Raw genomic sequence first — 16,686 nt, forward strand, 5'->3', positions numbered from 1 at the left:
TGTTCTTTTTCTCCTCCCTTTTAATGTGTTCCCAATGATCCATATTGCCAAATATTTGTTTTTAAATTGTTTACAAACATCTCCTTTACTTTGTCACTAAAAATAGCCACACTTGCCTATTGTTTCCACACGTACACTGAACAGTTTAGCACATAAGCACTAGTTGTTGAAAAGCTATGTAAACAATTAATCACACACTAAGAGATAAATGTGTGTGTGTGTATTAAAAGATGTTGACAGTCGATAACTTTAAAAGGGATTAGGTCTATTCTTGGTTAAAAAACGAATCCAATGTTCTGATTGCATTGTGTTATTAAATGGGTAGGAATTATTTAAATGTATTACTGACAGGTCACTTGACAGGGTTTTCATATTATACAAAACCATGTTCGAAAAGGGTCTGTGAAGGTTGATGAACCTTGTCTTATGTCAGCCTCAACTACTATGTTACAGTGTAAATCATTCTGATTGCATTGTGTTATTAAATGGGTAGGAATTGTTTAAATGTATTACTGACAGGTCACTTGACAGGGTTTTCATATTATACAAAACCATGTTCGAAAAGGGTCTGTGAAGGTTGATGAACCTTGTCTTATGTCAGCCTCAACTACTATGTTACAGTGTAAATCATTCTCTAAGTGGGTCATCCTCTTATATTTTGCAGTGAGCCATGTTTTGGAAGTTTGACTTGCACACAAGTTCGCACGTGGACACCTTACTTGAACGGGATAACGTAACCCTTTTTGAACTGCTGGAAGAGGAAGATGTGCTGCAGGAATGCAAAGTAGTAAATCGCAAGCTTGTAGAATTCTTAGTCCAACCTCAACATATGGAAGAATTGGTTACCTGTATCACGCAGGAGCCATCCAGTGACACAGATGAGAAAATGCGATACAAGTATGGAAGTTCATTAAGCTATTCTAACTTTCTATTCCGGGGCACAGCTTTATATATTTTGTAAATATAGGAGAGTAATCAGACTGTTTAAGCCAGGCTATTTCTCCTGTTAAGTGTAGTCAGTCCACGGGTCATCCATTACTTATGGGATTATAACTCCTCCCTAACAGGAAGTGCAAGAGGATCACCCAAGCAGAGCTGCTATATAAGCTCTTCCCCTCTACGTCATATCCAGTCATTCTCTTGCACCTAACTAAAGATAGGACGTGTGAGAGGACTGTGGTGTGTTAAACTTAGTTTTTATTTCTTCAATCAAAAGTTTGTTATTTTAAACGGCACCGGAGTGTGTTGTTTGTTCTCAGGCAGCATTAGAAGAAGAATCTGCCTGAGTTTTTTCTATGATCTTAGCGGTCGTAACTAAGATCCACTTGCTGTTCTCGGCCATTCTGAGGAGTGAGGTAACTTCAGAACAGGGGATAGCATGCAGGGCCCACCTGCAAGGAGGTATGTGCAGTAAATTATTTTCTAAGGAATGGAATTGACTGAGAAAATACTGCTAATACCGATGTAATGTAAGTGCAGCCTTAAATGCAGTAGTAGCGACTGTTATCAGGCTGATATGTATGTATGTATACTCTGAGGCATTTCTGGGGAATGGAATTTCACTGAGAAAATACTGTCAATATTAAAGTAATATTTGAGCCTACACTGCAGTGAAAGCGACTAGCAGCAGGCTTATTAATAACACTTCATAATTTTCAATTTTTAAAACGTTTACTGGCATCTTAATCGTTTTTTTCTGAGGTACTTGGTGATAAAACTTTATGGGCATGATTTTTACCACATGGCTGTCGTTTTTTTCTGAATAAAAACAGTTTACTGAGCTTCCCCACTGTTGTAATATGAGTGGGAGGGGCCTATTTTAGCGCTTTATTGCGCAGTAAAAATTTAGTCACAGTCTTCCTATTTCTTCCTCCATGATCCAGGACGTCTCTACAGAGCCCAGGGGTCTCCAAAATTAGTTTGAGGGAGGTAATCAGTCACAGCAGACCTGTGACAGTGTGTTTGACTGTGATAAAAACGTTTATTATTTCAACTGTTATCCGTTTTGGGTATTATGGGGTTAATCATCCTTTTGCTGGTGGGTGCAATCCTCTGCTAACTTTATACATTTTCTGTTAAAATTTGGTTGTTTTAACATATTTGGTTCATTGTTAATTCAACTGTGTCACATTTTTATGTTTCTTAAAGGCGCAGTAGCGTTTTTTTATATAGCTTGTAAATTTATTTAAAAGTTTTTTCCAAGCTTGCTAGTGTTGTTGCTAGTCTGTTTAAACATGTCTGACACAAATGAATCTGTTTGTTCACTATGTTTAAAGGCCAATGTGGAGCCCAATAGAAATTTGTGCACTCAATGTATAGATGTTACTTTGAATAAAAGTCAAACTTTATATGTTAAAAAAATATCACCAGACAACGAGGGGGAAGTTATGCCGACTAACTCTCCTCACGTGTCAGTACCTTCGCCTCCCGCTCAGGAGGTGCGTGATATTGTGGCGCCAAGTACATCAGGGCGGCCCATACAAATCACTTTGCAAGACGTTGCTAATGTTATGACTGAAGTACTATCTAAATTGCCAGAATTAAGAGGTAAACGCGATCACTCTGGGGTAAGAACAGAGTGCGCTGATAATAGTAGAGCCATGTCTGATACTGCGTCACAATTTGCAGAACATGAGGACGGAGAGCTTCATTCTGTGGGTGACGGATCTGATCCAAGTAAACTGGATTCAGAGATTTCAAATTTTAAATTTAAGCTTGAGAACCTCCGTGTATTACTAGGGGAGGTATTAGCGGCTCTGAATGATTGTAACACGGTTGCAATTCCAGAGAAAGTATGTAGGCTGGATAAATATTTTGCGGTACCGGCGTGTACTGACGTTTTTCCTATACCTAAAAGGCTTACAGAAATTGTTAACAAGGAGTGGGATAGACCCGGTGTGCCCTTTTCACCCTCTCCTATATTTAGAAAAATGTTTCCAATAGACGCCACCACACTGGACCAATGGCAGACGGTCCCTAAGGTGGAGGGAGCAGTTTCTACTCTGGCTAAGCGCACCACTATCCCGGTGGAGGATAGCTGTGCTTTTTCAGATCCAATGGATAAAAAGTTAGAGGGTTACCTTAAGAAAATGTTTGTTCAGCAAGGTTTTATATTACAACCCCTTGCATGCATCGCGCCTGTCTCTGCTGCGGCGGCATTCTTGTTTGAGTCTCTGGAAGAGACCTTTAGCACAGCTCCATTGGATGAGATTATGAACAAGCTTAAAGCCCTTAAGCTAGCTAATTCATTTATTTCTGATGCCGTAGTACACTTAACCAAACTTACGGCTAAGAACTCCGGATTCGCCATTCAAGCGCGCAGAGTGCTGTGGCTTAAATCCTGGTCAGCTGATGTGACTTCTAAATCTAAATTGCTTAATATTCCTTTCAAAGGGCAGACATTATTCGGGCCCGGCTTGAAAGAAATTATCGCTGACATTACTGGAGGTAAGGGCCATGCCCTGCCTCAAGACAGGGCCAAACCAAAGGCTAAACAGTCTTATTTTCGTGCCTTTCGTAACTTCAAGGCAGGAGCAGCATCAACTTCCTCCGCTCCAAGACAGGAAGGAACTGTTGCTCGCTACAGACAGGGCTGGAAACCTAACCAGTCCTGGAACAAGGGCAAGCAGGCCAGAAAACCTACTGCTGCCCCTAAGACAGCATGAAGTGAGGGCCCCCGATCCGGAAATGGATCTAGTGGGGGGCAGACTTTCCCTCTTCGCCCAGGCTTGGGCAAGAGATGTCCAGGATCCCTGGGCGTTGGAGATCATATCTCAGGGATATCTTCTGGACTTCAAAGCTTCTCCTCCACAGGGGAGATTTCATCTTTCAAGGTTATCAGCAAACCAGATAAAGAAAGAGGCGTTTCTACGCTGTGTACAAGACCTCTTACTAATGGGAGTGATCCACCCAGTTCCGCGGTCGGAACACGGGCAAGGATTCTATTCAAATCTGTTTGTGGTTCCCAAAAAAGAGGGAACCTTCAGACCAATCTTGGACTTAAAGATCCTAAACAAATTCCTAAGAGTTCCATCATTCAAAATGGAAACTATTCGAACCATCTTACCCATGATCCAAGAGGGTCAGTACATGACCACAGTGGATTTAAAGGATGCCTACCTTCACATACCGATTCACAAGGATCATTACCGGTATCTAAGATTTGCCTTCCTAAATGGGCATTACCAATTTGTAGCTCTTCCCTTCGGGTTAGCTACGGCTCCAAGAATCTTTACAAAGGTTCTGGGCTCTCTTCTGGCGGTACTAAGACCGCGAGGCATAGCGGTAGCTCCGTACCTAGACGACATTCTGATACAAGCGTCAAGTTTCCAAACTGCCAAGTCTCATACAGAGTTAGTTCTGGCATTTCTAAGGTCGCATGGGTGGAAGGTGAACGTAGAAAAGAGTTCTCTATTGCCACTCACAAGAGTTCCCTTTCTAGGGACTCTTATAGATTCTGTAGAAATGAAAATTTACCTGACGGAGGACAGGTTATCAAAACTTCTAAATGCTTGCCGTGTCCTTCATTCCATTCAACACCCGTCAGTGGCTCAGTGCATGGAGGTAATCGGCTTAATGGTAGCGGCAATGGACATAGTACCATTTGCGCGCCTGCATCTCAGACCGCTGCAATTGTGCATGCTAAGTCAGTGGAATGGGGATTACTCAGATTTGTCCCCTCTGCTAAATCTGGATCAAGAGACCAGAGATTCTCTTCTATGGTGGCTTTCTCGGCCACATCTGTCCAAGGGGATGCCCTTCCGCAGGCCAGATTGGACGATTGTAACAACAGACGCCAGCCTTCTAGGTTGGGGCGCAGTCTGGAATTCCCTGAAGGCTCAGGGATCATGGACTCAGGAGGAGAGACTCCTTCCAATAAACATTCTGGAATTAAGAGCAATTTTCAATGCTCTTCTGGCTTGGCCTCAGTTAGCAACTCTGAGGTTCATCAGGTTTCAGTCGGACAACATCACGACTGTGGCTTACATCAACCATCAAGGAGGAACAAGGAGTTCCCTAGCGATGATGGAAGTCTCAAAGATAATTCGCTGGGCAGAGTCTCACTCTTGCCACCTGTCAGCGATCCACATCCCAGGCGTGGAGAACTGGGAGGCGGATTTTCTAAGTCGCCAGACCTTTCATCCGGGGGAGTGGGAACTTCATCCGGAGGTGTTTGCCCAACTGCTTCATCATTGGGGCAAACCAGATCTGGATCTCATGGCGTCTCGCCAGAACGCCAAGCTTCCTTGTTACGGATCCAGGTCCAGGGACCCGGGAGCGGTGCTGATAGATGCTCTGACAGCACCTTGGGTCTTCAACATGGCTTATGTGTTTCCACCTTTCCCGATGCTTCCTCGATTGATTGCCAGGATCAAACAGTAGAGAGCATCAGTGATTCTAATAGCGCCTGCGTGGCCACGCAGGACCTGGTATGCAGATCTAGTGGACATGTCGTCCTGTCCACCATGGTCTCTGCCTCTGAGACAGGACCTTCTGATTCAGGGTCCTTTCAACCATCCAAATCTAATTTCTCTGAGGCTGACTGCATGGAGATTGAACGCTTGATTCTATCAAAGCATGGATTCTCGGAGTCAGTGATTGATACCTTAATACAGGCTAGGAAACCTGTTACCAGGAAAATTTACCATAAAATATGGCGTAAATACTTATATTGGTGCGAATCCAAGAGTTACTCATGGAGTAAGGTTAGGATTCCTAGGATATTGTCTTTTCTACAAGAAGGTTTAGAAAAGGGTTTATCTGCTAGTTCGTTAAAGGGACAGATTTCAGCTCCGTCTATCCTTTTACACAAACGTCTGGCAGAAGTTCCAGACGTTCAGGCTTTTTGTCAGGCTTTGGCTAGGATTAAGCTTGTGTTTAAGACTGTTGCTCCGCCGTGGAGCTTAAACTTAGTTCTTAACGTTCTGCAGGGTGTTCCGTTTTAACCCCTCCATTCCATCGATATCAAGCTGTTATCTTGGAAAGTTCTGTTTTTAATGGCTATTTCCTCGGCTCGAAGTGTATCTGAGTTATCGGCCTTACATTGTGATTCTCCTTATCTGATTTTTCATTCAGACAAGGTAGTTCTGCGTACTAAACCTGGGTTCTTACCTAAGGTAGTCACTAACAAGAATATCAATCAAGAGATTGTTGTTCCATCATTGTGCCCTAACCCTTCTTCAAAGAAGGAACGACTTTTGCACAATCTGGACGTCGTCCGTGCCCTGAAATTTTATTTACAGGCAACTAAAGATTTTCGTCAAACTTCTTCCCTGTTTGTCGTTTATTCTGGACAGAGGAGAGGTCAAAAAGCTTCGGCTACCTCTCTCTCTTTTTGGCTTTGTAGCATAATACGTTTAGCCTATGAGACTGCTGGACAGCAGCCTCCTGAAAGGATTACAGCTCATTCTACTAGAGCTGTGGCTTCCACTTGGGCCTTTAAGAATGAGGCCTCTGTTGAACAGATTTGCAAGGCTGCAACTTGGTCTTCACTTCACACTTTTTCAAAATTTTACAAATTTGACACTTTTGCTTCTTCGGAGGCTGTTTTTGGGAGAAAGGTTCTACAGGCAGTGGTTCCTTCCGTGTAAAGATCCTGCCTGTCCCTCCCGTCATCCGTGTACTTTTAGCTTTGGTATTGGTATCCCATAAGTAATGGATGACCCGTGGACTGACTACACTTAACAGGAGAAAACATAATTTCTCCAACATAGGTGTGTCCGGTCCACGGCGTCATCCTTACTTGTGGGATATTCTCTTCCCCAACAGGAAATGGCAAAGAGCCCAGCAAAGCTGGTCACATGATCCCTCCTAGGCTCCGCCTACCCCAGTCATTCTCTTTGCCGTTGTACAGGCAACATCTCCACGGAGATGGCTTAGAGTTTTTTAGTGTTTAACTGTAGTTTTTATTATTCAATCAAGAGTTTGTTATTTTGAAATAGTGCTGGTATGTACTATTTACTCAGAAACAGAAAAGAGATGAAGATTTCTGTTTGTATGAGGAAAATGATTTTAGCAACCGTCACTAAAATCCATGGCTGTTCCACACAGGACTGTTGAGAGCAATTAACTTCAGTTGGGGGAACAGTGTGCAGTCTCTTGCTGCTTGAGGTATGACACATTCTAACAAGACGATGTAATGCTGGAAGCTGTCATTTTCCCTATGGGATCCGGTAAGCCATGTTTATTCAGCAAGTAAATAAGGGCTTCACAAGGGCTTATTAAGACTGTAGACTTTTTCTGGGCTAAATCGATTCATTATTAACACATATTTAGCCTTGAGGAATCATTTTATCTGGGTATTTTGATATAATAATATCGGCAGGCACTGTATTAGACACCTTATTCTTTAGGGGCTTTCCCAAAGCATAAGCAGAGCCTCATTTTCGCGCCGGTGTTGCGCACTTGTTTTTGAGAGGCATGGCATGCAGTCGCATGTGAGAGGAGCTCTGATACTTAGAAAAGACTTTCTGAAGGCGTCATTTGGTATCGTATTCCCCTTTGGGCTTGGTTGGGTCTCAGCAAAGCAGATACCAGGGACTGTAAAGGGGTTAAAGTTCAAAACGGCTCCGGTTCCGTTATTTTAAGGGTTAAAGCTTCCAAATTTGGTGTGCAATACTTTTAAGGCTTTAAGACACTGTGGTGAAAATTTGGTGAATTTTGAACAATTCCTTCATGTTTTTTCGCAATTGCAGTAATAAAGTGTGTTCAGTTTAAAATTTAAAGTGACAGTAACGGTTTTATTTTAAAACGTTTTTTGTACTTTATCAAGTTTATGCCTGTTTAACATGTCTGAACTTCCAGATAGACTGTGTTCTGAATGTGGGGAAGCCAGAATTCCTATTCATTTAAATAAATGTGATTTATGTGATAATGACAATGATGCCCAAGATGATTCCTCAAGTGAGGGGAGTAAGCATGGTACTGCATCATTCCCTCCTTCGTCTACACGAGTCTTGCCCACTCAGGAGGCCCCTAGTACATCTAGCGCGCCAATACTCCTTACTATGCAACAATTAACGGCTGTAATGGATAATTCTGTCAAAAACATTTTAGCCAAAATGAACACTTATCAGCGTAAGCGCGGCTGCTCTGTTTTAGATACTGAAGAGCATGACGACGCTGATAATAATATTTCCGAAGGGCCCCTAACCCAGTCTGATGGGGCCAGGGAGGTTTTGTCTGAGGGAGAAATTACTGATTCAGGGAACATTTCTCAACAGGCTGAACCTGATGTGATTGCATTTAAATTTAAGTTGGAACATCTCCGCATTCTGCTTAAGGAGGTATTATCCACTTTGGATGATTGTGACAAGTTGGTCATCCCAGAGAAACTATGTAAAATGGACAAGTTCCTAGAGGTGCCGGGGCTCCCAGAAGCTTTTCCTATACCCAAGCGGGTGGCGGACATTGTTAACAAGGAATGGGAAAGGCCCGGTATTCCTTTCGTCCCTCCCCCCATATTTAAAAAAATTGTTTCCTATGGTCGACCCCAGAAAGGACTTATGGCAGACAGTCCCCAAGGTCGAGGGAGCGGTTTCCACTTTAAACAAACGCACCACTATACCCATAGAAGATAGTTGTGCTTTCAAAGATCCTATGGATAAAAAATTAGAAGGTTTGCTTAAAAAGATGTTTGTTCAGCAAGGTTACCTTCTACAACCAATTTCATGCATTGTCCCTGTCGCTACAGCCGCATGTTTCTGGTTCGATGATCTGATAAAGGCGGTCGATAGTGAGTCTCCTCCTTTTGAGGAGATTATGGACAGAATCAATGCTCTCAAATTGGCTAATTCTTTCACCCTAGACGCCACTTTGCAATTGGCTAGGTTAGCGGCTAAGAATTCTGGGTTTGCTATTGTGGCGCGCAGAGCGCTTTGGTTGAAATCTTGGTCGGCTGATGCGTCTTCCAAGAACAAGCTACTTAACATTCCTTTCAAGGGGAAAACGCTGTTTGGCCCTGACTTGAAAGAGATTATCTCTGATATCACTGGGGGTAAGGGCCACGCCCTTCCTCAGGATCGGCCTTTCAAGGCAAAAAATAAACCTAATTTTCGTCCCTTTCGTAGAAACGGACCAGCCCAAGGTGCTACGTCCTCTAAGCAAGAGGGTAATACTTCTCAAGCCAAGCCAGCTTGGAGACCAATGCAAGGCTGGAACAAGGGAAAGCAGGCCAAGAAACCTGCCACTGCTACCAAGACAGCATGAAATGTTGGCCCCCGATCCGGGACCGGATCTGGTGGGGGGCAGACTCTCTCTCTTCGCTCAGGCTTGGGCAAGAGATGTTCTGGATCCTTGGGCGCTAGAAATAGTCTCCCAAGGTTATCTTCGGGAATTCAAGGGACTTCCCCCAAGGGGGAGGTTCCACAGGTCTCAGTTGTCTTCAGACCACATAAAAAGACAGGCATTCTTACATTGTGTAGAAGACCTGTTAAAAATGGGAGTGATTCATCCTGTTCCATTAAGAGAACAAGGGATGGGGTTCTACTCCAATCTGTTCATAGTTCCCAAAAAAGAGGGAACGTTCAGACCAATCTTAGATCTCAAGATCTTAAACAAGTTTCTCAAGGTTCCATCGTTCAAGATGGAAACCATTCGAACTATTCTTCCTTCCATCCAGGAAGGTCAATTCATGACCACGGTGGATTTAAAGGATGCGTATCTACATATTCCTATCCACAAGGAACATCATCGGTTCCTAAGGTTCGCATTCCTGGACAAACATTACCAGTTCGTGGCGCTTCCTTTCGGATTAGCCACTGCTCCAAGGATTTTCACAAAAGTACTAGGGTCCCTTCTAGCTGTGCTAAGACCAAGGGGCATTGCTGTAGTACCTTACTTGGACGACATTCTGATTCAAGCGTCGTCCCTTCCTCAAGCAAAGGCTCACACGGACATTGTCCTGGCCTTTCTCAGATCTCACGGATGGAAAGTGAACGTGGAAAAGAGTTCTCTATCCCCGTCAACAAGGGTTCCCTTCTTGGGAACAATAATAGACTCCTTAGAAATGAGGATTTTTCTGACAGAGGCCAGAAAAACAAAACTTCTAGACTCTTGTCGGATACTTCATTCCGTTCCTCTTCCTTCCATAGCTCAGTGCATGGAAGTGATCGGGTTGATGGTAGCGGCAATGGACATAGTTCCTTTTGCGCGCATTCATCTAAGACCATTACAACTGTGCATGCTCAGTCAGTGGAATGGGGACTATACAGACTTGTCTCCGAAGATACAAGTAAATCAGAGGACCAGAGACTCACTCCGTTGGTGGCTGTCCCTGGACAACCTGTCACAAGGGATGACATTCCGCAGACCAGAGTGGGTCATTGTCACGACCGACGCCAGTCTGATGGGCTGGGGCGCGGTCTGGGGAGCCCTGAAAGCTCAGGGTCTTTGGTCTCGGGAAGAATCTCTTCTACCGATAAATATTCTGGAACTGAGAGCGATATTCAATGCTCTCAAGGCTTGGCCTCAGCTAGCGAGGGCCAAGTTCATACGGTTTCAATCAGACAACATGACAACTGTTGCGTACATCAACCATCAGGGGGGAACAAGGAGTTCCCTAGCGATGGAAGAAGTGACCAAAATCATTCTATGGGCGGAGTCTCACTCCTGCCACCTGTCTGCTATCCACATCCCAGGAGTGGAAAATTGGGAAGCGGATTTTCTGAGTCGTCAGACATTGCATCCGGGGGAGTGGGAACTCCATCCGGAAATCTTTGCCCAAGTCACTCAGCTGTGGGGCATTCCAGACATGGATCTGATGGCCTCTCGTCAGAACTTCAAAGTTCCTTGCTACGGGTCCAGATCCAGGGATCCCAAGGCGGCTCTAGTGGATGCACTAGTAGCACCTTGGACCTTCAAACTAGCTTATGTGTTCCCGCCGTTTCCTCTCATCCCCAGGCTGGTAGCCAGGATCAATCAGGAGAGGGCGTCGGTGATCTTGATAGCTCCTGCGTGGCCACGCAGGACTTGGTATGCAGATCTGGTGAATATGTCATCGGCTCCACCTTGGAAGCTACCTTTGAGACGAGACCTGCTTGTTCAGGGTCCGTTCGAACATCCGAATCTGGTTTCACTCCAGCTGACTGCTTGGAGATTGAACGCTTGATTTTATCGAAACGAGGGTTCTCAGATTCTGTTATCGATACTCTTGTTCAGGCCAGAAAGCCTGTAACTAGAAAGATTTACCACAAAATTTGGAAAAAATATATCTGTTGGTGTGAATCTAAAGGATTCCCTTGGGACAAGGTTAAGATTCCTAGGATTCTATCCTTCCTTCAAGAAGGATTGGAAAAGGGATTATCTGCAAGTTCCCTGAAGGGACAGATTTCTGCCTTGTCGGTGTTACTTCACAAAAAACTGGCTGCTGTGCCAGATGTTCAAGCCTTTGTTCAGGCTCTGGTTAGAATCAAGCCTGTTTACAAACCTTTGACTCCTCCTTGGAGTCTCAATTTAGTTCTTTCAGTTCTTCAGGGGGTTCCGTTTGAACCCTTGCATTCCGTTGATATTAAGTTATTATCTTGGAAAGTTTTGTTTTTAGTTGCAATTTCTTCTGCCAGAAGAGTTTCAGAATTATCTGCTCTGCAGTGTTCTCCTCCTTATCTGGTGTTCCATGCAGATAAGGTGGTTTTACGTACTAAACCTGGTTTTCTTCCAAAAGTTGTTTCTAACAAAAACATTAACCAGGAGATTATCGTACCTTCTCTGTGTCCGAAACCAGTTTCAAAGAAGGAACGTTTGTTGCACAATTTGGATGTTGTTCGCGCTCTAAAATTCTATTTGGATGCTACAAAGGATTTTAGACAAACATCTTCCTTGTTTGTTGTTTATTCCGGTAAAAGGAGAGGTCAAAAAGCAACTTCTACCTCTCTCTCTTTTTGGATTAAAAGCATCATCAGATTGGCTTACGAGACTGCCGGACGGCAGCCTCCCGAAAGAATCACAGCTCATTCCACTAGGGCTGTGGCTTCCACTTGGGCCTTCAAGAACGAGGCTTCTGTTGATCAGATATGTAGGGCAGCGACTTGGTCTTCACTGCACACTTTTACCAAATTTTACAAGTTTGATACTTTTTGCTTCTTCTGAGGCTATTTTTGGGAGAAAGGTTTTGCAAGCCGTGGTGCCTTCCATTTAGGTGACCTGATTTGCTCCCTCCCTTCATCCGTGTCCTAAAGCTTTGGTATTGGTTCCCACAAGTAAGGATGACGCCGTGGACCGGACACACCTATGTTGGAGAAAACAGAATTTATGTTTACCTGATAAATTACTTTCTCCAACGGTGTGTCCGGTCCACGGCCCGCCCTGGTTTTTTTAATCAGGTCTGATAATTTATTTTCTTTAACTACAGTCACCACGGTACCATATGGTTTCTCCTATGCAAATATTCCTCCTTAACGTCGGTCGAATGACTGGGGTAGGCGGAGCCTAGGAGGGATCATGTGACCAGCTTTGCTGGGCTCTTTGCCATTTCCTGTTGGGGAAGAGAATATCCCACAAGTAAGGATGACGCCGTGGACCGGACACACCGTTGGAGAAAGTAATTTATCAGGTAAACATAAATTCTGTTTTATGCTTACCTGATAAATTCCTTTCTCCTGTAGTGTAGTCAGTCCACGGCCCGCCCTGTTTTTTTTACGGCAGGTCTAAATTTTAATTAAACTCCAGTCACCACTGCACCCTATAGTTTCTCCTTTCTCGTATGGTTTCGGTCGAATGACTGGATATGACGTAGAGGGGAGGAGCTATATAGCAGCTCTGCTTGGGTGATCCTCTTGCACTTCCTGTTAGGGAGGAGTTATAATCCCATAAGTAATGGATGACCCGTGGACTGACTACACTACAGGAGAAATGAATTTATCAGGTAAGCATAAATTATATTTTTTCAATTTCTTATTGTGTACACTTTATCACAATGTTTTTTTATATTTTGTTACAATATGCTATTTATCAGTTTGTTTCAGATACAGGAAAATGATTGATTTGCTTATCTCACTTAACCTTCTTAGTTAAAGGGACAATATACACTCATTTTTTCTTTGCATAAATGTTTTGTAGATGATCTATTTATATAGCCCATAAAGTTTTTTTAAAAAAAAATAAATGTATAGTTTTGCTTATTTTAAATAACATTGCTCTGATTTTCAGACTCCTAACAAAGCCCCAAAGTTTTATGTGAATACTGTCCGCTACCTTCTCCAGTTTGCTCCTGTTTGTGTGAGAGGGGTCTTTTCATATGCAAAAGAAGGGGGCGGGGGGGAGTGTCTTATTTGCCACTTGCAGTGGGCTTTCCAGCTACCTTTTCAACAGAGCCAAACTGACAGCTTCTAAGTAAGTTTTTAAACAGTTTTATACTGGATTTTTATCAGTATCTGTGCATCTTATTCTTTATAGTAGTGTCTATTACATGCAGTTATATGAAAATGAGTGTATACTGTCCCTTTAAGCTCTTGAATAGCAAAATTACATATATAGAAGCCACAATTTTACCTAAATGTTATGTACTCTTACCTGCAGTTCCTTTAAAAAAAAAAATAAGGAACCAAAAAAAAAATCAGTAAAAAAAATCCTTGAATTATTTATTATAATATCTGGATATAATTATGTGATCTGAATATACTGGTACTAAGTATTTATTTTTGTTTACATGATAAAATGTGATTGTTCATTGGAATAGCACATATTATCTTTAACAAGTAAAAATAAATATCCTCTACCTATACTGAGGTGAGCAAAATAACTAATAAAAGGCTCATTATAAACAAGAGGTTATTTGATAAAAAAAAAAAAGTACTCCATACATAAAAAAAACAAACATTTGCTATAATGCTGTCCAAGGGCTATTTTCGCAAATAAGCAATGCATTGCAGAGAAATATTTCAAAATAATTTCCCACTGTAATTAATTTTGTGCTTAAAGGGGCACTAAACCCAAAATGTTTCTTTAATGGTTCAAGTAGAGCATACAATTTCTCTTGTAAGGTGTATCCAGTCCACTGATTCATCCTTTACTTGTGGGATATTCTCCTTCCTAACAGGAAGTGGCAAAGAGAGCACACAGCAGAGCTGTCCATATAGCTCCCCCTCTAGCTCCACCCCCAGTCATTCTCTTTGCCGGCTCTAAGCAATAGGGTCTCTCTCGGATGGTCTTCGCTGCATACTTTTTCCAAATTTTACAAATTCTATACTTTTGCTTCTTCGGAGGTTATTTTTGGGAGAAAGGTTTTACAAGCAGTGGTGCCTTCCGTTTAAGGTACCTGTCTTGTTCCCTCCCTTCATCCGTGTCCTAAAGCTTTGGTATTGGTATCCCACAAGTAAAGGATGAATCCGTGGACTGGATACACCTTACAAGAGAAAACAGAATTTATGCTTACCTGATAAATTACTTTCTCTTGTGGTGTATCCAGTCCACGGCCCGCCCTGGCTATTAAGTCAGGTAGATCTTTTCTCCAACATTGGTGTGTCCGGTCCACGGCGTCATCCTTACTTGTGGGATATTCTCTTCCCCAACAGGAAATGGCAAAGAGTCCCAGCAAAGCTGGTCACATGATCCCTCCTAGGCTCCGCCCACCCCAGTCATTCTCTTTGCCGTTGCACAGGCAACATCTCCACGGAGATGGTTAAGAGTTTTTTGGTGTTTAAATGTAGTTTTTATTCTTCTATCAAGTGTTTGTTATTTTAAAATAGTGCTGGTATGTACTATTTACTCTGAAACAGAAAAGGATGAAGATTTCTGTTTGTAAGAGGAAGATGATTTTAGCAGACAGTAACTAAAATCGGTTGCTGTTTCCACACAGGACTGTTGAGATGAAGTAACTTCAGTTGGGGGAAACAGTTAGCAGACCTTTCTGCTTAAGGTATGACTAGCCATATTTCTAACAAGACCATGTAATGCTGGAAGGCTGTCATTTCCCCTCATGGGGACCGGTAAGCCATTTTCTTAGTCAAATATAAAAGAATAAAGGGCTTAAAAAAGGGCTTAAAAACTGGTAGACATTTTTATGGGCTAAAACGATTACTTTATTGGGGCATATTATGCAGATTGTAGCTTATAATTGGCATTATAATCTTGGGGAACGTTTAAAAAACGGCAGGCACTGTGTTGGACACCTTTTTTAGTCTGGGGGCCTTTCTAGTTATAGACTCAGCCTCATTTTCGCGCCATTACTGCGCAGTTGTTTTTGGAGAGCAAGGCATGCAGATGCATGTGTGAGGATCTAAGAATCACTAAAAAAGCTTCTAGAAGGCGTCATTTGGTATCGTATTCCCCTCTGGGCTTGGTTAGGTCTCAGCAAAGCATATAGCTGGGACTGTATAGGGGTTAAATTTGAAAACGGCTCCGGTTCCGTTAATTTAAGGGTTAAAGCTCTGAAATTTGGTGTGCAATACTTTTAATGCTTTAAGACACTGTGGTGAAATTTTGGTGAATTTTGAACAATTCCTTCATACTTTTTCACATATTCAGTAATAAAGTGTTTTCAGTTTGAAATTTAAAGTGACAGTAACGGTTTTATTTTAAAACGTTTTTTGTGCTTTGTTGACAAGTTTAAGCCTGTTTGACATGTCTGTACCATCAGATAAGCTATGTTCTATATGTATGAAAGCCAATATGTCTCCCCATTTAAATTTATGTGATAATTGTGCCATAGTGTCCAAACAAAGTAAGGACAGTAATGCCACAGATAATGATATTGCCCAAGATGATTCCTCAAATGAGGGGAGTAAACATGATACTACATCATCCCCTACTGTGTCTACACCAGTTATGCCCACACAGGAGGCCCCTAGTACATCTAGTGCGCCAATACTTATTACCATGCAACAATTAACGGCTGTAATGGATAATTCCATAGCAAATCTTTTATCCAAAATGCCTACTTATCAGAGAAAGCGCGATTGCTCTGTTTTAAACACTGAAGAGCAAGAGGACGCTGATGATAACTGTTCTGACATACCCTCACACCAATCTCAAGGGGCCATGAGGGAGGTTTTGTCTGATGGAGAAATCTCAGATTCAGGAAAAATTTCTCATCAAGCTGAACCTGATGTTGTGACATTTAAATTTAAATTAGAACATCTCCGCGCACTGCTTAAGGAGGTGTTATCTACTCTGGATGATTGTGACAATTTGGTCATTCCAGAGAAATTATGTAAGATGGACAAGTTCCTAGAGGTTCCGGTGCCCCCCCGACGCTTTTCCTATACCCAAGCGGGTGGGCGGACATAGTAAATAAAGAGTGGGAAAGGCCCGGCATACCTTTTGTTCCCCCCCCCAATATTTAAGAAATTATTTCCTATAGTCGACCCCAGAAAGGACTTATGGCAGACAGTCCCCAAGGTCGAGGGGGGCGGTTTCTACTCTAAACAAACGCACTACTATTCCTATCGAAGATAGTTGTGCTTTCAAAGATCCTATGGATAAAAATTAGAGGGTTTGCTTAAAAAGATTTTTGTACAGCAAGGTTACCTTCTACAACCAATTTCATGTATTGTTCCTGTCACTACGGCAGCGTGTTTCTGGTTCGAGGAACTAGAAAAGTCGCTCAGTAAAGAATCTTCGTATGAGGAGGTTATGGACAGAGTTCAAGCACTTAAATTGGCTAACTCTTTTGTTTTAGATGCCGCTTTGCAATTAGCTAGATTAGCGGCGAAAAATTCAGGGTCTGCTATCGTGGCGCGCAGAGCGCTTTGT

General features: G+C 42.6%; 1 protein-coding gene across 2 annotated transcripts in view; it reads left to right on the plus strand.

The window, feature by feature from the left end:
- PPP6R1 (protein phosphatase 6 regulatory subunit 1) overlaps positions 1-16,686 on the plus strand; it is a 602,143-nt gene that overhangs the window by 68,368 nt on the left and 517,089 nt on the right. For both annotated transcript variants that reach the window (XM_053690700.1, XM_053690701.1), the window contains exon 2: positions 665-897. In XM_053690700.1, coding sequence (XP_053546675.1) covers positions 671-897 — 227 coding nt within the window. In that variant the 5' untranslated portion in view covers positions 665-670. The remainder of the gene's footprint in view (positions 1-664; positions 898-16,686) is intronic.

Source organism: Bombina bombina, chromosome 8, assembly GCF_027579735.1.
Source record: "Bombina bombina isolate aBomBom1 chromosome 8, aBomBom1.pri, whole genome shotgun sequence".
Taxonomy (NCBI): Eukaryota; Metazoa; Chordata; class Amphibia; order Anura; family Bombinatoridae; genus Bombina; species Bombina bombina.